This window comes from Microcaecilia unicolor, chromosome 4, assembly GCF_901765095.1.
Source record: "Microcaecilia unicolor chromosome 4, aMicUni1.1, whole genome shotgun sequence".
NCBI lineage: Eukaryota > Metazoa > Chordata > Amphibia > Gymnophiona > Siphonopidae > Microcaecilia > Microcaecilia unicolor.
In genome coordinates this window covers 160,517,221-160,540,037 of record NC_044034.1, presented here as the reverse complement: position 1 = coordinate 160,540,037, position 22,817 = coordinate 160,517,221, and the positions used below count along the sequence as shown (strand labels likewise).

Here is a 22,817-nt window from a genome sequence, read left to right as displayed (position 1 = left end):
ACACCATGGAGCGATACAAAGGCATTATAATGTCCTCATTTTTTGTTTTCCATTCCTTTCCTAATAATACCTAACATTCTGTTTGCTTTCTTAGCTGCCGAAGCACACTGAGCAGAAGGTTTCAACGTAACAACACCACCTAGATCCACTACTCACCTTTCCCTCATCCGAGCGAATTCCATTAACCACCACCTTTTGGTGTCTGTCCGTCAACCAGTGCCTAATCCAGTTCACCACTTTGGGTCCTATCTTCAGCCCATCCAGTTTATTTAAGAGCCTCCTGTGGGGAACCGTGTCAAAAGCTTTACTGAAATCTAAGTAGATTACGTCTATAGCTTGTCCCTGATTCAATTCTCCAGTCACCCAATCAAAGAACTCAGAGATTCGTTTGGCACGATTTCCCTTTGGTAAAACCATGTTGTCTTGGATCTTGCAACTTATTTGCTTCCAGGAAATTCACTATCCTTTACTTCAGCATCGCTTCCATTACTTTTCCAATAACCGATGTGAGGCTTACCAGCCTGTAGTTTCCAGCTTCTTCCCTATCACCACTTTTGTGAAGAGGGACCACATCCGCCATTCTCCAGTCCCTCAGAACCTCTCCCGTCTGCAAGGATTTATTACATCTTTAAGAGGACCCGCCAGAACCTCTCTGAGCTCCCTCAGTATCCTGGGGTGGATCCCGTCCGGTCCCATGGCTTTGTCCACCTTTAGATTTTCAAGTTGTTTATACACACTCTCTTCCGTGAATGGTGCTATATCCACTCCATTCTCATTTGTACATTTGCCAGTCAATCGCGGTCCTTCTCCAGGATTTTCTTCTGTGAAAACAGAACAAAAGTATCTATTTAGGAGTGGCCTAGTGGTTAGGGTGGTGGACTTTGGTGCTGGGGAACTGAGTTCGATTCCCACTTCAGGCACAGACAGCTCCTTGTGACTCTGGGCAAGTCATTTAACCCTCCATTGCCCCAGGTACAAATAAGTACCTGTATACAATATGTAAGCCGCATTGAGCCTGCCATGAGTGGGAAAGCGCGGGGTACAAATGTAATAAAAATAAAATTATCTACATAGTGGTTCGCAGTATCTCATAATTCCCTTTTTAGTCATTCTCCTTTCACTAATATACCTGAAAAAAGTTTTGGCACCCCTCCTTACATTTCTAGCCATTTGTTCTTGCGCTTTCGCCAGACGTACCTCTCTCTTGGCTTCTTTCCGTTTTATTCGGTATTCCTCCCCGTGTTCCTGTTCTTGAGTTTTTCTGTATTTCTGGAACGCCAACTCTTTAGCCTTTATTTTCTCAGCCATTTGGAGAACCATATCGGTTTCCTTTTTCTCTTGGTTTTACTTACTTTCCTTACATAAAGGTTTGTGGCCCTATTTATAGCTTCTTTCAGCCTGGACCAGTGCCCTTCCACTTCTTGTAAGTCCTCCCAGCCCATCAGCTCCTTCCTTAGGTATTTCCCCACTTTACTAAAGTCAGCATGCTTGAAATCCAGGACTTTGATTTTTGAGTGGCCGCCCTCCACTTCAGCCGTCATATCAAACCAAACCGTTTGATGGTCACTGCTGCCCAGGTGGGCACCCACTTGGACATTTGACACGCTATCCCCATTTGTGAGCACCAGATCCAGCGTCACTCCCTCCCTCGTGGGTTCCATCACCATTTGTCTGAGCAGAGCACTTTGGAAAGCATCCACGATCTCTCTACTTCTTTCTGATTCCGCAGATGGAACCTTCCAATCTACATCTGGCAGATTGAAATCTCCCAGCAACAGCACCTCTCTCTTGTTTCCCAACTTTTGAATATCTGCGATCAGGTCTTTATCTAATTCTTCCAATTGTGTTGGAGGTCTGTAGACAACACCCACATGGACAGAGGTTCTATCATCTCTTTTTAAGGTGATCCATATCACTTCTTCCTTTCCCCAGGTCCCTGTCATTTCGGTTGCTGTGATATCATTTCTCACATATAGAGCTACTCCTCTACCTTTACGACCCTCTCTATCCTTCCTAAATAGATTATAGCCTGGTATGTTTGCATCCCATTCATGGGAACCATTGAGCCACGTCTCCAAGATTGCAACAACGTCTAAGTCTGCTTCCAACATCAGGGCTTGAAGGTCATGAACTTTATTTAGACTGTGAGCATTTGTGGCCATCGCTTTCCATCTACATTTCCTGGTATGTGCTTCAACATTTGTGATTTGGAGGTGTCTTTTCTCTTTGGGTACCTTATCCTTTTGTTCCAACTTCATTGCTTTCTCGTCTGCCTCAATTCTATTTTCAGGATCATCACAGTGCTGTAATGGAGCAAAAGAATTCTGTAGGTAATTTATAAATATGTTAAAAAGCAGCAGTCCCAGCACAGACCCCTGGGGAACCCCACTAACTACCCTTCTCCATTGAGAATACTGACCATTTAACCCTACTCTCTGTTTTCTTTTAACCAGTTTTTAATCCACAATAGGACACTACCTCCTATCCCATGCCTCTCCAGTTTCCTCTGAAGTCTTTCATGTGGTAATTTGTCAAACGCCTTCTGAAAATCCTGATACACAATATCAACCGGCTCACCTTTATCCACATTTGTTCACCCCTTCAAAGAAATGTAATAGTTTGGTGAGGCAAGATTTCCCTTCACTTAATCCATGTTGACTTTGTCTCATTAATCCATGCTTTTGAATATGCTCTGTAATTTTGTTCTTTACAATAGTCTCTACCATTTTGCCTGGCACTGACGTAAGACTCACCGGTCTATAATTTTCCAGATCTCTTCTAGGACCTTAAAAAAAAAAAATCAGTGTTACATTGGCCACCCTCCAATCTTCCAGTACCATGCTCGATTTTAAGGATAAATTAGGTATTACTAACAATAGTTCCGCAAGTTCATGTTTCAGTTCTATCAATACTCTGGGATGAATACCATCTGGTCCAGGAGATTTGCTACTCTTCAATTTGCCAAATTGCCCCATTACATCCTCTGGGTCTATAGAGATTTCATTCAGTTTCTCCGACTCGTCAGCTTTGAATACCATTTTTGGCACTGGTATCTCTCCCAAATCTTCCTCGGTGAAGACTGAAGCAAAGAATTCATTTAATCTCTCTGCTACAGCTTTGTCTTCCCCGATCGCCCCTTTTACCCCTTGGTCATCTAGCGGTCCAACCGCTTCCTACTTTCAATATACCTAAAAAAAGTTTTACTATATGTTTTTGTCTCCAATGCAATCTTTTTTTTTCAAAGGCAGAAAGAAAAGCAAGGAGAGCCCCATAACCCACTCCCAAGTCCTGACATAGCTTTCTGCATTGGCCTAGCAGCACCCCTCTCCCCCTTTGTATGTTTGCGCCAGCCTCTGCATCATTTTAGCAAATGGTGGTGCCTGACCCCCAGGGAATTTCGACCCGCTTTTTTTTTCATAAGGCCTTTGAGTTCATGGTTAAGACTTTTTTTTTTAATTTACAATTCCTGTAGGTAGGCAGAACAGCTGAATGCTTTTTTTTCTTCTCCCTCTCCTTTCAAAATGTTATAATCCATTTCATCCTCATGAGCTCCTGCTATTTATTGTGAATTGCCTAGATGGCTCATCTATAGGGCGGTATAATCAAACATGAATTTAACTGATTTGGCTGTAACCTGTGTCTTTCTGCATTGAGCCCTCAGTGCTGAGTTGAAAGTTCTCCCTCAGACCCAACCAAGCCAGGAGTTGGATTTTGTACCGCAATCAAAATATGAACGCGCTGCACCCCTAAGAGAAAAAAAACATTGGCTCCCACTTAGGGAACCTATTACGTTCAAGGTTTGCACCCTGATTCATAAAATTATTTATGGAGATGCCCCGGTCTACATATCAGACCTTATTGACTTACCACCTAGGAACACTAAACGATCTTCACCCACATTCCTAAATCTTCACTTCCCCAGCTGCAAAGGACTAAAATATAAATTAACACATGCATCCAGTTTTTCCTACATGGAACGAAGCTTTGGAATGCATTACCACTTGATGTGAAAAAATGAGCGACCTTTATCAATTTTCGGAAATCACTGAAGACCTATCTCTTCAACAGAACATACCACAACGATCCATTATTTAAACTTTAGTACATTACTGCGTTAACTGTCATTTCATTTATGATCTCAATATACCTAATGCTTTATCCCAATATGTTATTCATGTTCTTAGGTAATTATTAACTGTATCTTTACTCTGCTATGGCAATGCCAGGGTGGAATATTGCAGCCACATTGAGCCTGCAAATAGGTGGGAAAATGTGGGATACAAATGCAACAAATAAATCAGTTTATTCAGCATCTGTCAACCATGTTCTGGAGGTAAACCTAATTTGTTTTCAGGGATGTATGTAATGAATATGCAAGAGACAGATTTGCATAAAGTGACTTGAATAGTCACCAGTTAGGTGTGCCTTCAGAACAAGGTTAGAAACACTAACTCCCCCCCCCCCCCCCCCCATTTACAGGGGTGGGGAGTTAATTTTCCTAACTGCTGCTGATGAGAGACATTTACTGTTGTATTCTCAGTACTATATTCTCAAAACAGTCCAAAGTGTCACTGTGGTGATGACATTTTTACTTCCTAGATTTCTACTAAAATAAAACAATCACATCGGCCACAGAACAGTATGGTCTCTGGTAGGCAGTGAAAATCTGAAAGTAAGTATAGTTTCACTTTCAAAACATATTTACATTTTTATTTAAAGGCACATGGGTGAGTAATAAGATTCATGGTTGGAGGGGGAAAAGAATGTGAATGAAACCAATCCCCCAACTTGAGACTATGAAAAAAAATATATATATAGTCTCAAGTTGGGGGATTGGTTTCCTTCTTTTTCCCCCTCCAACCATGAATCTTATTACTCATCCATGTGCCTTTAAATAAAATTGTAAATATGTAAGTGGCCGATGTGATTGTTTTATTTTAGTGGAAACCTAGGAAGTAGTACCCGCAGCCTAACCAACTTTCACTGAACTTCGTTGTATAATAACAGCACACATGAATGCTCTATACATCACAATTCCCCCTAATTAAAAGTAGTAGTGTGCATAGACATAAACAGAAAATTTTCTACGTGTTTTTTAAAACTAATATGTATACCACCCTAAAACTTGAAGACTGACATAGTCGCTTATAATCAACTGTTATGCATTGTGTTATAAAAAGCAACTGCTAAAGGTCATACACAGCATCAAAATCAGCAGGATGAACCACTTTATCTTTTTTTTCTAATGGTAAGTAGTTTATTTTTTTAGTTGCTACATACTGATCTTTTGTATGTTTTTTTTTTTTTAATCTTTTGTTACCCAGCCTTGAATGCTTTTGAGAAGATTTGGTGGGATATATGACTTGTAACAGTATTTTACCTCTCCCTTGTGGGTTTTTTTCTTGTTTGAACTGGAGGAGGGCAAGGTATTAGCACTTCACTATGGATCAGTAATTTGCTATATAACCCAACATGAACTAGGAGAAAATTCACAAACCCAGACCACTGCATAATGCACACCTTTCATAAGGATACAGTGATCTTAATGATCTCTACAAGCAGAGTACTGCCCCAGTACTGGGCTGTTTCTTTGACACGTCTCCCTCGTCCTGCTTGCCTTTTATGAACCCTGTATTCTCATATGCAGTGTAAATAGAAGCCACAAAGTAGTTGCAGAAATAAATAAAACCAATGATGACCAAAATACAATTAAAAAAAATAAATGTTGTGTGGATAAACAAAATAATCTCATGAAGCTGTCAATGATGCAATAAAAAAACAGACATTCAAATAAAAATTACAAAATGAATTTATTCCAAAAAAATCCAAAAAAGCACATGAGAACATTTACAAGTCAACAAGAAAGTAAAAAATGTGTTCTGTACTGCATTAGAAAGGTTCTTTTAAGCTGGTCATATATTTTTTTCTTTCATAGCAGTCACTGCTCTACCTTATTTGAAAAAAAGGAGACAGTGCCTAGAGACAATACAGGTCATGCTACTATGTGTGCCCTGCACCTAAACACAAGGGATCAATAACACCAAAGAATATGCTGGCTCCAAAGGCTTGGTAGGGTAGGTCAGTAATTTCACTAAAATGGTCCTAATTTTCTAATGATCAGGACAATAAAAATCACATGCACAGACCTCCTTTACAGAGAGCCCTTTCATATCATTCCTTGGTATCCTATTCCATACTATTTCTGTAAGTGCAGTGACAATGCAGGTTCTGAATGGGAGGCAGCAAGTACATAGACACTGTCGCTGCACAGTAAAGGTTTTTTGTGCAGTAACAGTAGGGGAAGATGCAATAACGCTCCCAAGTTACTGCACAAGCTTTGCAGTTATTGCACGTTAACTGCAAAACATTACTGCACTTTTGTAAAAGGGCCCCCGAGGTAGTAAGTGCATCTGTACTATCTACATTGGTGGCAGCATGCAGTAAATGGAAAGCATGGTCCATGCTTATTCTCCACCGTATTCCAGTAGTTAGCGCATGAATTAACATGTGCTGTCACTCCACGACAGTACCTGCTTACCGCACTTAGGGGCTCTTTTACAGAGCAGCAGTAAGCCCAACGCGGGCTTACCGCTCACTATTCCAGGATAACCGCCGGAAATGGTTAGCACGGTGGTAACTGGGTAGTGCACCCTTACCGCAACTTCAGTAGTGGCAGTAAGGGCTCCCCGCCACATGGTCACACAGTTAGTTTTCTTACCACATGGCCATTTTGTTTTTGGAGCTTTTTACCCGGGCCCTTTTCCCCGCAGCTTGGTAAAAGGGCCTCCTAGTGTTCAACGAGGTAAAACAATGTCACATCCCCACAGAAACTATTAAACAGGGAAGGAACATCAAGCAACTTGTGCTGCAGTATAATGAGCCTGGAAAACAGTGATCTGAACATTTCTTGCCAAACCCTAATGCTACAGCCTCCTAAGTAAGCCCATGCCCTTATTGCTCTAGTGCTACTCCTGTGCTCAGCGGGTACTGTTCTTCAGCAGAGGTCAAATTTAAACAGTGGCACCCAGAAAAACATTAGCCAGAACGCTGGGAGGATCCAAGGAACACCTCATGACAACAGTAGAAAAGAAACACACTATGAAAACAAAAAAACTGAGGAGGAACTGGGGATGGCCATTTCTAGGTATGCTAGGACAGGACCACAGGAAATCCAGGTGAGACACATTCAATGACTGCCAGCATGAACGGGAACTAGCAAGATAGCATGAAGGTTTATACCTTTTTTCTGTCTGAACCATTAAACTAAGGGAAAAATAAAATTATAACTTACATTCTACAGAGGGGTCTCGAGGAGGTAGTGCAGTGGTAATAAAAACTGACAGGCACTACTAGTAGCAAGATGATTCCATAATTTAAACAAATATGTATTGCTATGAAAAAAATAGTCATAGTAGCAGATATAATTTATTCGTCAGATTGTAAGATAATCTGCAAGGGGAAAGATGCAGAGCAGTCTGTATTTACTTTCAGTAACCCCACACCTGTGCTGCTACTCATACAGCCATGTATGTGCTCTTAAAAAACAATCTGTGTTGATTCCTGTATCAATTCTATTTCATCTGCATTGGACAGTTTTGCTTTGTCTGTAAAACGTTAAAATATCTAACATGGGCCACAGGAGATGGGGTTGCTTCTACAGCTTTAACAGCCCTTGGAAGCCAGTAATTCATTTAACTGTCCTATTTCTTTTAAAACATCTCACCTTTTCTATATATGCTGTCACTACAGCTACACACACATGAAACATTATTTTGAAAATTCTTATTAAACATATGTTTCTAAAGACTGCTGTTTGAAAGGCACAAGCTATGCCTTATAATTACTGATTTTAACAAACATGGGACAGCATCCATGTTGGCTACAATTACATCTCTCTTCTGAGAGACCATGTCGAATAGTCTTCGAGAAGATCCCATGCCAGCCTTTGGTATGTGACGAATCCATTGTCACACCAAAGTAGCCTGCCTGGGATCCAGAGTTATTAAATGGGAAAGTCCTGTTGGCATGTAAACAAATCTCTGAATTTCTCTTGCAGGAAAACCCACACCATCTTTAAAATATGGCATCTTAATAGCTTTCACGGGTTGGGGGCAGACCTCTCAGTCCGACTGCTTTACAATGTGAACTGCAATCCATCGAGGAAGAAAAAAAAAGGGGGGGGGGGGTCAAATTGTAGCAAAATCTTCCTAAAACATTTATTAAAATTAAACCTTTCCTGCCACGGTTCCTTTTATCAATAGGACATAAAACACATGACACTGTAAGTTTTTCATAAACCTTTACAAAATGCTAAGTTCTTTACAGAATGACCTGAGAAGAAAACAATGCAAAATAAATTTGTGGCGAAAAAGAAAATAATTAAAATAAACCTATCACAGTATTCATATAGCAGTGGCGCTGGGTACAAACCAAATGTGCAACCAGGATTTAAACTTGTGGGTTCAAACAGGTATAGAAAAAAAAAGTGAAATCTACAATAATCTGAATTTGAGGAAACACTACTGAACCTCAGCAAAGTCACGAGCACAAAAAGAGAGACTTCATGCTGAATGGAGGAACATGTCATCCAATAATCTGAGTCAGATTCCAGATACTGTAGAAGCAATCACCTGAAGCATACTTGACCTTTCCTGCTGATTTCCTTGACTGACAAATCCATTCAGGATTGCCTGATCTTGTGGTGACTGAAGAATGACAATCAACCGTACCCGTTTCTTGTTGTAGAATTCCCACAGCAAATCCAGTCACTCTTCATGCTTAGATTTTTTTTCCCACAAAATATCATGTGTGTAGCAGCAGAATAGACAAACTGCACAAAAAAACGAGCTGAAAGCTTGTGCCCTGCATTACAAATCAGTGATTCTGTCTCCTATTCTGAACTTTAAAGTTGTAAATTTTCTGAATTCATTTGCTTGGAAACCTACAACTCTTACTGCCCTGACCAGCAATCTCCATAAACTAATTAAACATTATTGGCAAATAAAAAAAAAGGTGTAACCTTTCTCTGTGTATTTTAGCAGCCTTGGGAAGGATATAGAGATTGTTAAGCTGTTAATCAGTTTCCCCCTGCACAAATCTGTAGCTTGCTCATTAGGTACTTTTCATACCCAGAATAGAAAGGAATGGTGTAACTGCAACTGGAACACTTGAAAGTGTGGCATAAGTAATTCTCTGGAACAGTATCAGTCTGCTTCATCTGAAAACATATGCTTCATCTGAAAACATATCCTGCCAGATCCAATTCAGCCACAAGTGCCAAATAAGCACAATGCATTTTGAACGCTATACAGAACTCCAGCTGTACAGCCTTCCGCAAAAGCAGCAGCTTCTCTCGTTCACAGATCAAGTTTGGAGTACCCAGCAACCAATCAGAAAGCAGTGGCAGCTTGTGTTCACCAATCATATAGATGCATACATAGCTGCTGCTTTTTATTTGGTTGTTACTTAGCTCCTAAATTTAGCTTCAATTTTGCATAAAAGAGTGCAGAACTATAGAAAGCATTCTACACACTTCCTCAGTGTTTTTCTTCGGATTTAAACATATGGACAGCTAACACAGACTTTTTAACTCCAGTATTTAAATTACTGTCACATCTTCTAAGAAAATACAACACAGAGATCTGTCACCACCAGGCTATAGGCTCCTCAGGTCACAGTAGGCAGCTGATCATTTAAAGAGACTGTCCATAGTACAGGCGAGTTGCAGAACAATATGGAGCATATACTGAAAGGCCTATGAAGTTCAATACCTGCTTCTAAACAAGTGATGTTATACACTGAAATCTGTTTATCTGAGGAGAAATCCTATGCCACTGCCAAAACTTATCCCCATAATCCTTATTGACAACTGCGAGCATTCAAAAATACGTATAGTTGGGCATGGACAGGCTTCTAGTCCAATAGAAAAAAGTGGATCATACATACGAAGGTACAAAGAACATATTTTGTTGCTGCAAGTCTTTAGCCAAAGGCAGTCCTTGGAAGGTGTACGCCAGGTATATCTCAAAGAAATGATTTTTTCCACACATTCTGCAGCCTAAAACAGCACTGGAGGGCCGATTCTGCTTCTTCAATAGGTCCGTCCCCGACTTCGGTTTCCTCGATTTCCCCAGCCTCTGCTACGACCCCCCCGGAAGCCACCTCTCTGCTCTAAGAAAATGCATAACACAAAAAGGATTTAGCTGGAACATTTATGAAGAAGTCCTCTCACTTTTCTCATTGGTTCCTAAGGTAATTCCCTTCTTGTAGCAATTATATTTTTCAGCTAGTACAGACTAGCTGGTAAAGGGCTACTAAAACAGACATGTTATGAGAATCAGGTGCTCAACATTCAGACTTTCTATCTATTTACTTATTTATGGCATATATATCCCACATTAAACATGAATTAAGTTGAAACCGAGCATTTAAAATCTTATTTTTTTTCCTGTGCCTATATCAAAAGAAAAAAAAGATGGCATGTGGGAACTTGCTCCTTTTGTTTTGTGCATTGCAGTGATATAGTATAAAATGCCCAGTTGGGTATATATGCTAATCTCAACTTTGTTAAATGTTTCAGACATATCAATCTAATTGCTCCCATGATATAACTGAATTCTATTGTTCTGTCTCACTGTATTTTCAAATGTAAGCTACACTGAATCAGAATTTGCTTGGGATAATGCATGATATAAACGTTAAAAAAGTCCCTTATTTCTAATAATCTTTTTGCTATTGTTTTCAATAGAGTTTGCTATTGTTTTGGGTGAACCAGTGTGGCATCAATTTCCGTCTACTGGCTTCAGCTCATATAACAGGCTAGATAGGGTCACCCTGTCTCCTGTTTTATCTAACCACCTTGGTAAAAAGGGTGGAAGGTGGGTGGGTGCAGGGAAAAATGATTGGTAAGGGGGACATACATGGAGGAGTGGGGAAGGGAAAAGTGGAAATAAAGCACATGGGATACAAGGGGACGGAGAGGAGGGGACACATGCTGCTCATGGATATGTGTATCTTAATTTTGTATTTAAAGCACGGAAGAAAATGTATTTACATTACTTTTACTGCTTATAGAATCTGGTTTTCTTGGGAGGGGGTCAAGGTGACTGTGGCACAGAAAGGGCAAGGCAGGCCGTGGGCTGGGATGGAGGAAATTACTTGAGGTGGGGATGGGTTTGATTTCTGTCCCCGTGCAACTCTCTAGCTCGAACCCAGAAAGAGACAGAGAGCTGACCAGAATTTTTTGTTAGGTGCCATTAAATTCTTTGGGGATGGGTGGGAACAGGATAAATTCTTGCAGGAATGGGTAAGAGTCCAGCAGGGTGACAGGTTAGATTACTGTCCCTGTGCAATTCTCTAGTACACACCAGCTTCAATTTAACAGAAAACATGTGATAAAAAAAAAAATAACATACATCCAGTACAAGAGAGTTTAACTTTCTATCAAGGCAGTACTACAAAAGTCAATTCAGAAGTCATTTTGTCATTCCATCTCTAAAAAGATATAGTGGAACAGGTTAGGGCTCTTCAGGTTGAAGAAGAAACGACCAAGATGAGATGTGATACATCATATAAAAATCGTTAATGGGGTGGAACAAATAAATAGGGAAAGTACAGTTATGCCTTATCCAATAAGTCATTCAAGTCACTGTCAAACCAGTGAGAATATACCCTCCCTCCATCAGGGGGAGACAGCAAATTTATGCTCCATCCACTGTATTTCCTGTTAGTATTTGCTCTGTCAGTTGCAGGGAAAGTGGCTGGTACAGCAGGTTAAAAAAAAAAAAAAAAAGAGAGCTGAAGGCTCAGATAGCCTAAGGCTTCACTGATGAGCAGGCCCGAGTGCCTTAGGAGGCTGTTTGCCTGTGCTCCCGTTGCATGGAATTAGCACCTTCCCTCAGTCTCAGGGTCTAGAATTTCTTCCAAGGACTTTGTAACTGGAGTAGTTTGGCAGTAAAAAGTAATTAAAAATAAACCCCACCATTAAGATCCCATTCCTTACTGGTCTGGCACAGAAAAAGAGGAATAGCTCCTTACAATTTTAAACAGTACTGAAATTAGGGGGCACTCCATAAAACTAATAGGTAACATTTAAAACAAATCAAAGAAAGTATTTTTTCCCTCAACATTCAAATAAGCAGTGGAATGTGTTGTTCAAAGATGTGGACAAGGCAATTTAAAAAGGGGGTTAAGACAAGTTCCTGGAGATGATGTTTACAAATCATTATTAGTCACTAGCCACTGTTTACCGTCTGACTGCGAACAACAAAACATGGATTTGCTCTGTTGAATTCTGCTGGGTACTTATGACCTGGATTGGCCACTTTCAGACACAAGATACTGGGATTGATCTTTGGTCTGACCCCATATGGTGCATCTTACCATAAGAAAAGTTACTTAGATTGCTGCTGTATTTGCCGCTAGGAGGGTTGTAAATTTGCCTGGCATCCCTCTTTGGTCCTGGAATTGGTTTCTTCGGTGGTGAACTAGAAGTTGTGTCTTCACTTGTTCTCTTTTGCCTGTCATGAAACAAAATATTATTCTTCATTTAAATAGCTTCACACCCTGAAGGATAAGATGAATACAAGTAGGACATATGATGCGCATTACATATTCAAAGTATACAAGCGAAAAAGTAATAAAATACACAAGGCCGGCATCATCGCTAAGTGGACTAGGGCAGCAGGCATGGGGGAGGGGGGAGTGGCAGCAAAGTGCCAGCACAGCTAACACAAGATGACAACAAAGCAGTACTTTTGCAATAGTGGTCCTTTGAGTACACTTCTGCATCCCCCACTGCCCCTCGAAATGGGAAGAATGCATTGGAGGTGGCGGGACCTGGAATGCCCTAAGCACACACTGTTTAAAGACTTGCAACTGTGCTGTTTATAAGGTACAGATGTGGCCGAGTTGGTTTGGGTCACTTGCCAGAGAATGTAGTAAAAGCAGTTAGCGGGGTTTAAAAAACGTTTGGGCAGCTTCCTAAAAGTCCATACGCCATTATTAAAATGGACTTGGGGAAAATCCACTGCTTATTTCTAGGATAAGCAGCACAAAATGCATTGTACTGTTTTGAGATCGTGCCAGGTACTTGTGACCTGGATTGGCCGCTGTTGGAAATAGGATGCTGGGCTTGATGGACTTCAGTCTGTCTCAGTATGGCGATACTTATGTACTTATGGCAGCAGCAGTGGGGGAAGGGAAGTGCGGGGGACATACTGGGTGGAGAGCTGCTAGACTACCAGGCAGGAGGTGGCTGGATCTTGTGGCACCTGGTGGGGGGGGGGGGGGGGCACAGCTGAAGGTTCATCTAGGGCACAAAATACCCATGTATTGGCACGGAAGGTACTACTGATTAACTTAAATACATGCATACATACAGCAGAGTTCCATAGGCCATCTTACCCTGCCTCAGCCTTCTGCACAGGTTTCCAGGACAGCGTTACTGTGCTCTTGTATGAGGGAGGGATATGAAATAGATCCTATGATGGAAAGTGAATGAAATGAATATAAACAGGTGGATACTAGCATTGCAACTTGCCACCTACCTTCTAGGCACCTGTTCTCAAACTCGTACTAAGGGACCACCAACCAGCTGGATTTTCAGGATATCAACAACAATATTCATATGAGGGATTTTTATGCATACTACCTCCATTATATACAAATGTCTCACATGTACATTCGTTAGGGATATTCTGAAAACCTGACTGGCTAGTAGTCCCTCAGGATAGGTTTGAGTACCACTGCTCTAGAGCCTTTCAATAAAAGCTTCTGGATATACCAATATGTGTACAGTAGCAGTATGTTTTCCCATGCACTGTACTACAGTTTATAAGAAAAGAAAAGCATTTTACTCCCTGAAGATTTATGGTACTAAGCAGATTCTGTCTCACTTGCCCTATTCCTGGCTAACCTATGACCCAAGACACAGTGAACTGCTGCTTGATCAGCCCCATGTTTGAAATGTCTGTATGCAAATGCCAGAAGCCATGAAACCATGTGACAGTCTGCTTTTCGCTTTGCTGCACCACAACTCTGTAGCGCACTCATAATTATTTACGTGCAGAATCATCTCATGCCAAAAAAGGACTAATAGCATTTTATTTCACCACAGTGATTGGAGATACATTGGAAGCAGTGACCTAATCTGTTCACGATCCTCTTCTTCTCCTGCTAACCTTCTGCAGCATATTATTCTTTTGTGAGTCTTTTCTCCTTTGTGGTGAAAGGTTGTTTGTTTTTTTCTTCCTAATTTCATACATCCCTGCTTGTGTCCTTCTCCTTCGTGACTATTTTGTTGTGGGCAATTAATGTTGGAAATTAGTGCTCCTGAATGACTTTTCTGATGTGTAAGTACCTTTTTCCACATGATACCTGATTTATATGCTGTGCAATAATGGCACAACCTTATAAACTGGCTTTCTTGCTCTACCTTTAAAAATAAACCCCCCCAAAACCCTTATTACAGCTTACATTCCCGCTACATGCGGGGCGGTATTTTCTCTTCAGCCCCAAACTGGAATCATAATAAATGTTACTGAAAGTGCCCGAAACAGAAATCAACTTTCTGAGCGATGATACACAGGTTCCAGTCAGTGTCTGAGAACTGGGAAACTCACTGCAGTAATAAAGTCACTGGCTGATCAATCAGTCTTCCCTTTGCCCTCTGGGAGCACAAAGAAAAGAATCAGATGAACCAGGCAGACAGGGTTCGTTAAGGTTTCTCATACCTGCTCTGATCAAATATTTTTCTACCTTGGATAGAACAAATAAGATTATGATACTGATGCCATAACAACAACAAAAAGATAATTACTGTACCTTGATTAAGACATTGATGTTATTGGTTATTTTCAAGGCAACAACTTTAATTTTGTTCTGCAAAAATAACAAAACAAGTTCACATGTTTCTCTTCTTTGTTATCATTATAGTCTACAAGTGGTACATCAATCCTTCCTTACTGCCTGAGCCCTCTCAGCAGTCTTCATTACACAGGACTTCCCTAATTTCAGGTTCCAAATTTTCCCAGGTCACCCTGCCTTGCTACTGTAGGGTTATTCTCTTCAATTTGTTTTGCTTCAACCATCAGCTCCACTACAGCTAGCCCAAGTCCACCTCTGGGTCCTCTCTCACACAGGCCCCCAACTTGGGGGAAACAAATCTGAGACTGGAACATTTTTTTCTACATCTTTTCAGAGGTCAGGTCTCTTTCCCCTCACAGTCTTCTCCCTAGCTCTCCAACCATCTACAGACTGTAGGTGCTTATGCACTGCAATGTAACCTTCAGAGCAAAGACAGATTTTTTCAGGCACGGAAGGACCCTTTTACAAAGCGGCGGTAAGTCTACTGTGGACACCAATCTGGAGCTACTGCGGGCCCAACGTGAGTGCCAGCTGCAGTTCCACCCTCAGTGCACGGCATTTCCGGTGCTAGCAGAAATATTCGAAAAATATTTCCGTAGGCGTTAACCTGGCAGTAATCGGGCAGCGCCACGCACTACCTGATTTCCATTGGGTTAGCACGGGAGCCCTTACTGCCATCTCAATGGGTGGAGGTAAGTGCTTCCTCCCCGCAGTAAGTGAAATCTTACTGCATGTCCATTTCTTTTTTTTGGCCTTTTTTACCCGCTGTGTTAAAAAGGGCCTCAGCGCGCTGCAAAAACAGCCCCTGCTACTAGAACAGGGCCCCTTTTACCACAGCTTGGTAAAAGGACCCCTCAATCTGCTCTTGGTTGATTATCGTGATGTGCCTTCTATCTCAGTTATTTTATTTATTTATTTTTATTAAAACAGGATATCCTGCCCCTTCACAAACAGCAACTGATGGCTTACAATAATAATCAATTACCAATAAATTAGTGTGCACAATAAAATAACACAATTGTTTAAAAAATAAAAAAGAAGATCAAAGTTCATGCCTGATGCCTCTTCTCCAAAATGGAAATGCACAGCAGTGGATAAAAAGTGCCTCATTGCACACATTCCTGTAAAATATTACTGAACTTGCTGAATTACTGACTAGAGACTTAAGGGTCCTTTTACTAAAGCTTAGCACGCGCTAAATGCTAAAAAAATCCATACGCATAGAATAGGCTTCTTAGCACTTAGGGGCAGATTCTATATATGGTGCATTAAAAAAAAAATCGGCACTGATTTAAGCACATTCTATAAGCGGTGCCTAGATTTAGGCGTGGTATATAGAATACACTTAGTTGATATCGCAGCACCTAAAACTATGCACATCCATTTACACCAACGAAAACATGGCTTAAATCCCAGTGCATAGATTTACGCACACTAGACCATATTCTATAACTACGCATGTAAATTTCACGCCCATGAAATTCCCATTTCACCACCCAAAACCATGTGCCTTTGTGCCTGCGAATGTTAGAAGTTCGGCGCACTTTGTTACAGAATACACTTAGTGAGTTGTGCACATAAATTCTAATTAGTGGCAATTAGTGCTCATTAGCGCCAGTTTACATGTGTAATTTGATTGATTTACCTCCTAGAAATTCATTGGCGTCATCTCGAACTTATCTAAATCTGCACTATCCTTCCTGCAAGAATCTAAAATACAAGACAATCTACGCTTCTTCCTTTTCGTTCATCAGCCCGCGAACCTGGAATGCTTTGCCAAGATTCCTGAAAGAGACACCGGATCATCAAACATTTAAAACATTACTAAAAACTTATTTGTTTAGTAAAGCCTACCCCGAAGTCCACAATGCTCTTTAACCCCTTTTTTTCCGTTTTGTTTGTTTACCCGCTTTTTACCTTCTGTCAACTTCCCTTTTGTTGCTCCTGTATTCCCATCCGTATTCTCTTTTTAGCTACTTCTGTATTTAAATTTGTCAATTTTTTTTACTGGAATACTTTTATCCTGTTGTATTATGTAATTTTCTAGTAACTTTTTTAGCCACATTGAGCCCGCATAAGCTGGGAAAATGTGGGATACAAGTGAACCAAATAAATTATTGCTTGTTAAGTGCTGTTAGCACTCATTAGCTTAAGTTATGTGTGTTGTTATAGAATCTGCATGGATTTTGGCGTGGATCTCTAGGCACGCTATATAGAATCTAGGGGTTAGTGTGTATTAAGCTTTAGTAAAAGGGCTCAATAGAAAATTATTCATCTTTTCCCATTACAAAAAGCATCTCTGGTACAAATTCTAACTGCACCCATCGATAGGTGAGTCTGCAAGTTATTTACAATCCCTGGGCTCAAACTCGCACAGTAAACTCTCTGGGGTATATATTTGGACGATAAATACTTGATTCACATTCAAGTGCATATTAAATACACAATGGGGTTCATTTTCAAAACGGAAAAATGTCCAAAAACGGCACAAAGCGACAGATGGATTTTTTCATCTTGAAAAAATGTCCAAATCGCTATTTTGAAAATGTTCTTCTGTGCAGTTCATCAGTCTCAAGGAGATCTGTTTTTGGACAGGACTAGGGTGGACTTACAATTTGGACATTTGTAACAATGTCCAAGGCAAAAAATATGACTTTTTGGCTAAATCTGTTTCAATAACAACTCAGTGCCAAAAAGGTTCCCAAACTGACCAGATGACTACTGGAGGGATAAAGGCATTACACCACCCCCCCCCCTTTAATCCCCCAGTGGTTACTGACTGACTCTCTCTCACTCCCCTAGGAGGTGAAAGGGACAGTACATACCAGGCTCTATGACAGCTGCAAATATAATGGCCATTCCTCTTAGAGCAGCAAGTGGCCTGAAGTAGCCTAGTGGTTGGTGCAATGGACTGTACAGAAAGGGACCCAGGCCCATATCCCACTCTAAATGGTACACTTGTGTCAGTGCCCCAAAAACACAAAAAAAACCTATTGAACCCATATATAGGTGACACCTGCAGCCATAAGGGCCATCGTAGTGGTGTATAGTTGGGTACAGTACAATTCTTTGGTATTTCTGGAGGGCTCACTATACAATGTAAGAAGGTTATGATGTGATGTGTACCTGGGACCTTACGTGAAGTTCACTGCAGTGCCCCCTAGGCTGCCCCACTGGGATGTTTGTGTGGCCAATCTAGTAAGACTGCTGGCCCCCAGACATTCCACTGACTTTTTTTTTGTGCAGTTTTCACTTGACCTTTTTTTATTTGAAAATGGCCCTTAACGAAAGGAGCACTCAGCACAAAAAAACATTTAAAATAGATGTTTTTCTAGTTCGAAATGACCATATCTGGCACTGGATTTTTGATCATATCAAAAATGCCTCTCAGTGTGTTTGAAGCAGATGGAAAATCTCAGGAAGTGGACTATATGGGCCTAGTCTGAATTTTTAGCTACCCAAAAGACACTATGAGGCATATTTTCAAAGCACTTAGCCTCCCAAAGTTCCATAGAAACCTATGGAACTTAGCCTCCCAAAGTGCTTTGAAAATATGCCTCTATATCTACTATAATAAAACGCACCTCCAATGTTCTGAAGCTGACTCCGTGGCTTCATTGAAGGGTTCGTAACGGTGTCACATCTCTCTCTGCCCCGCCCTCGCGTCAAAACGTCATGGCGTCGAGGGCGGGGAATCTGAAGGCAGGACTGGTGAGGGAACGAAATCGAAGGCTGCAGACGGACAGGCTACAGAAGTCATACGTTATGATGTCGAGGGCGGGTAAGCAGAAAGCAGAAGGACTGAGGGAATGAAATCGAAGGATGGAGACAGCCAGGGCTTAACCCCACCACTTCGACGGACCTAATCAGGGGACACATGACAATCGCAGGGTGGCTGTAGGGGGGGGGACAGAGGACAATCGCTGGATGGCTCGAGGGGGGGACAGCGGAGAGAGGAGAATCGCTGGGTGGCTGGAGGGGGGGCAGGGGAGACAGGAGAATCACTGGATGGCTGAAGGGGGACAGGGGAGAGAGCATAATCGCTGGGTGGCTGAAGGGGGGGGCAGGGGACAGAGGAGAATCGCTGGATGGCTCGAGGGGGCAGCGGAGAGAGGAGAATCGCTGGGTGGCTGCAGGGGACAGAGGAGAATCACACACTCTCTCTCACACACTCGCACCCAATCTCACTCTCTCTCTCACATACACACTCGCATGGTGCTGCCAACCACGCAGAGGGGGGGAGGGGCAGGGGTTCCTGAGACCAGAGGGGAGGGGAACGCAGAGGGGGGGAGGGGCAGGGGGTCCTGAGACCAGAGGGGAGGGGAACGCAGGGGGGGGGGGGGAGGGGGTCCTGAGACCTGACAGGGGGAGAGGGGATCCTGAGACCACAGGGGAGGGGGTCCCCACACCACAGATGGAGGGGGGGAGGTAGCTCTGTCACACACACACACTCTATCTCACAGTCAGTATCTTTCTCTCTCTCACTCTCACAGAGTCTCTCACACTATATCACATCCACTCTCTCTGTGTCACAGAGTCACTCTCACATACTCTCTCGGTCTCACAGAGAGTCTGTGTATCGCATACATACTCTCTCACACTCTGTCTCACACACACTCTCTCTCACACACAGTGTATCTGTGTGAAACACACTCTCTCTCTCACACTCACTGTCTCACATATGCACTCGCACACTCTCTCATTCTGACACACACACTCTCTCACAGACACACTCGCACCCAGACTCACTCTCTCTGTCACACACACAAGACACTCGCATATTCACTCTCTCTCTCACACACACTCTCTGAAACATACACACTCTGAGGAAAACCTTGCTAGCGCCCGTTTCATTTGTGTCAGAAACGGGCCTTTTTTACTAGTAAATGTATATTTGAATCTGAATCGGGTTCCACGTCATTAATTCTACACATTATTTGGTGCAGTTAATGTGCCCTACAACTGATCTGCAGTTGAATAAAAACAGGGCTTACCAGAGATCTGCATCTGAAACCCATTTAGGTCACAAGTACCTGGCAGAAATCCAAATAGTAGAAACATTCCATTCTACCAATCCCAGGGCAAGCTATGGCTTTCCCATATCTGTCTAAATACAAGACTATAGACTTTTCTTCCAGGAACTTGCCCAAACCTATTTTAAACCCACATACGCTAACTGTTCAAGTACAATTTGCATATCCTTCCACATATTTGATACCATGGGAAAAATGGATGTGATTGTATAGTTTATTTTTTCTATGAATTGTTGTCCGAGTATGTTATAATTATGTATGTATCTTTTACTATTATGTATGTTCCTTTGTTCCTCGCCCTGGATAAGGGCAGGTTATAAATAATAAATCTTAATCTAAAAACACTCCTAATAAACAATGTGCGGAGTGGTCACAGGGACACTAACCGAGCTGACAAAATGGAATTTTAAACTCTTTGAATCAAAGCCCTTATTATCTCCGTGGCTCTCAGGAAGCCACATATTTCCTTCAGGTTGTTCTATAACAACGGATAGTCCTGTTGCTTTATACTATAGCTTTCCTGCTCCACCACAAACCTAAACTTAATGTCGACAACTTTTAAATTCCCATTTTAGTTATGCTTGAACTGTCACCACACAGTCAAACTGGGGAGGTCCTAGAAACCATTTAGTCCACCTCTTGCCTCCAGACAGGAGTTACTGAAGCTAAAACCTGACTATGCAGATGAACCGTCTGAAGAACTTTAAAAAGACAAACAAACAAAAAAAAAAAAAAAAAACTTTTTAGCTGGAAGTATCTGTGTTTCATGCACTGATGCATACAAACAAATGCACACAATTTCTATATCAATGTAAACGAAAGAGTCGCACTTACCTCTTCTGTCTTCAAGGCTTCACCAGTTTTGCCTTGGAGAGCCAGTCGAAGCTGTCGGATATAAACCTGTAACCCTCGTGCAAAATACTGTAACCTAAAAACCCAAATACGGACAAGTTACTGATAGCAGACTGTTCGAGAGACACTAAGAAACATTATACAACTCTATGCAAGACAATCAACCAGCGAGAACATCTTAAATGGTTGCTGTTAGTCCACGTGGATATGCAGAAATAAGAGCTTTCACATGGTGTATGTAGGCAGCCTAATATTTAAACAACCCTGTACTATTTAATCCCAGCATAACTGTGCAGTTTCTTCACAGATATGATGGGGAGGAACGCTAATTACAGATATACTAACTTAGTCCAAAGAAACATATATGAGGCAATTCTACAAACTGGCGCCTAGAGGTATACACCACTTACGTGCATCATAGGCATTTGGGAATTCAAATGGCAGATGAAATTTATTTATTACATTTGTATCCCACATTTTCCCACCTATTTGCGGGCTCAGTGTGGCTTGTGGCAATGTGGACAAATGCAAAGTGATGCACATTGGGAAGAATCATCAAATCAAAGTCACTTAATGCTAAGATCCACCTTAGGAGTCAGGCGTCAACGTGGACAATATGCTGAAATCTTCTGACCAGTATGTGGTGGCAGCCAAAAAAGCAACAGAATGCTAGGAATTATTAGAAGACTAGTAAAAAAGGCCCATTTCTGAGAGAAATGAAACAGGCACTAGCAAGGTTTTCCTTGGAGTGTGTATGTTTGACAGAGTGTGTTTGACAGTGACTGTGTGTGAGAGAGAGTGAATGTGGGAGAGTGTGTGTGTGTGTGTGACAGAGAGTAAGACTGTCTCCTCTGTCCCCTGCCCCCCCTGTAGCCACCCAGCGATTCTCCTCTCTCCCCTGCAGCCACCCAGAGATTCTCCTCTCTCCCCTGCCCCACTCTCCAGCCACCCACCGATTCTCCTCTCTCCCCTGCCCCCTCTCCAGCCACCCAGCGATTCTCTCTCCCTTGCCCCCTTCTCCAGCCACCCAGCGATTCTCTCTCCCCTGCCCCCCTCTCCAGCCACCCAGCGATTCTCCTCTCTCCCCTGCCCCCCCTCCAGCCACCCAGTGATTCTCCTCTCTCCGCTGCCCCCTCCAGCCACCCACCGAGTCTCCTCTCTCCCTGCCCCCTCTCCAGCCACCCACCGATTCTCCTCTCTCCCCTGCCCCCCCCTCCAGCCACCCACCGATTCTCCTCTCTCCCCTGCCCCCCTCCAGCCACCCAGCGATTCCCCTCTCCCCTGCCCCCCTCTCCAGCCACCCAGCGATTCTCCTCTCTCCTGCCCCCCCTCTCCAGCCACCCAGCGATTCTCCTCTCTCCCCTGCCCCCCTCCAGCCACCCACCGATTCTCCTCTACCCTACCCCCCTCCAGCCACCCACCGATTCTCCTCTCCCCTGCCCCCCCCTCTCCAGCCACCCGATTCTCCTCTCTCCACTGCCCCCCCTCTCCAGCCACCCAGCGAGTCTCCTCTCTCTCCTGCCCCCCTCCAGCCACTTTGCGATTCTCCTCTCTCCCCTGTCCCCCTCCAGCCACCCAGTGATTCTCCTCTCTCCCCTGGCCCCCCCCTCCAGCCACCCAGCGATTGTCCTCTGTCCCCTGCCCCCCCTCCAGGCACCCAGCGATTGTCCTCTGTCCCCTGCCCCCCCTGTAGCCACCCAGCGATTCTCCTCTCTCCCCTGCCCCCCTCCAGCCACCCAGTGATTCTCCTCTCTCCCCTGGCCCCCCCCCCTCCAGCCACCCAGCGATTGTCCTCTGTCCCCTGCCCCCCCCCTCCAGGCACCCAGCGATTGTCCTCTGTCCCCTGCCCCCCCTGTAGCCACCCAGCGATTCACCTCTCTCCCCCCTCCAGTCACCCACCGATTCTCTGTCGCTCATTTGAAAGCCCTGCCCATCTGTAGCCTTCCCTTGCGATTACTAAATCCCAAAAAATAAATACGTGTGACTGTCTGTCTGTCCGTCCCTCGCTCCCTCCCCTGCCATGCTTCCTATGTCTGTTTATCTCTCACCTGCCATGTTGTGCTCTGG

General features: G+C 42.9%; 1 protein-coding gene across 1 annotated transcript in view; it reads right to left on the bottom strand.

The window, feature by feature from the left end:
- Nucleotides 1–5,785: 5,785 nt before the first annotated feature.
- Nucleotides 5,786–22,817, bottom strand: part of API5 (apoptosis inhibitor 5) — a 41,843-nt gene continuing 24,811 nt past the window's right edge. The window contains exons 10-14 of the mRNA XM_030200803.1: nt 20,733–20,826; nt 14,824–14,880; nt 13,405–13,481; nt 12,382–12,518; nt 5,786–10,170 (exon numbers count right to left, since the gene is read on the bottom strand). Coding sequence (XP_030056663.1) covers nt 10,091–10,170; nt 12,382–12,518; nt 13,405–13,481; nt 14,824–14,880; nt 20,733–20,826 — 445 coding nt within the window. The 3' untranslated portion in view covers nt 5,786–10,090. The remainder of the gene's footprint in view (nt 10,171–12,381; nt 12,519–13,404; nt 13,482–14,823; nt 14,881–20,732; nt 20,827–22,817) is intronic.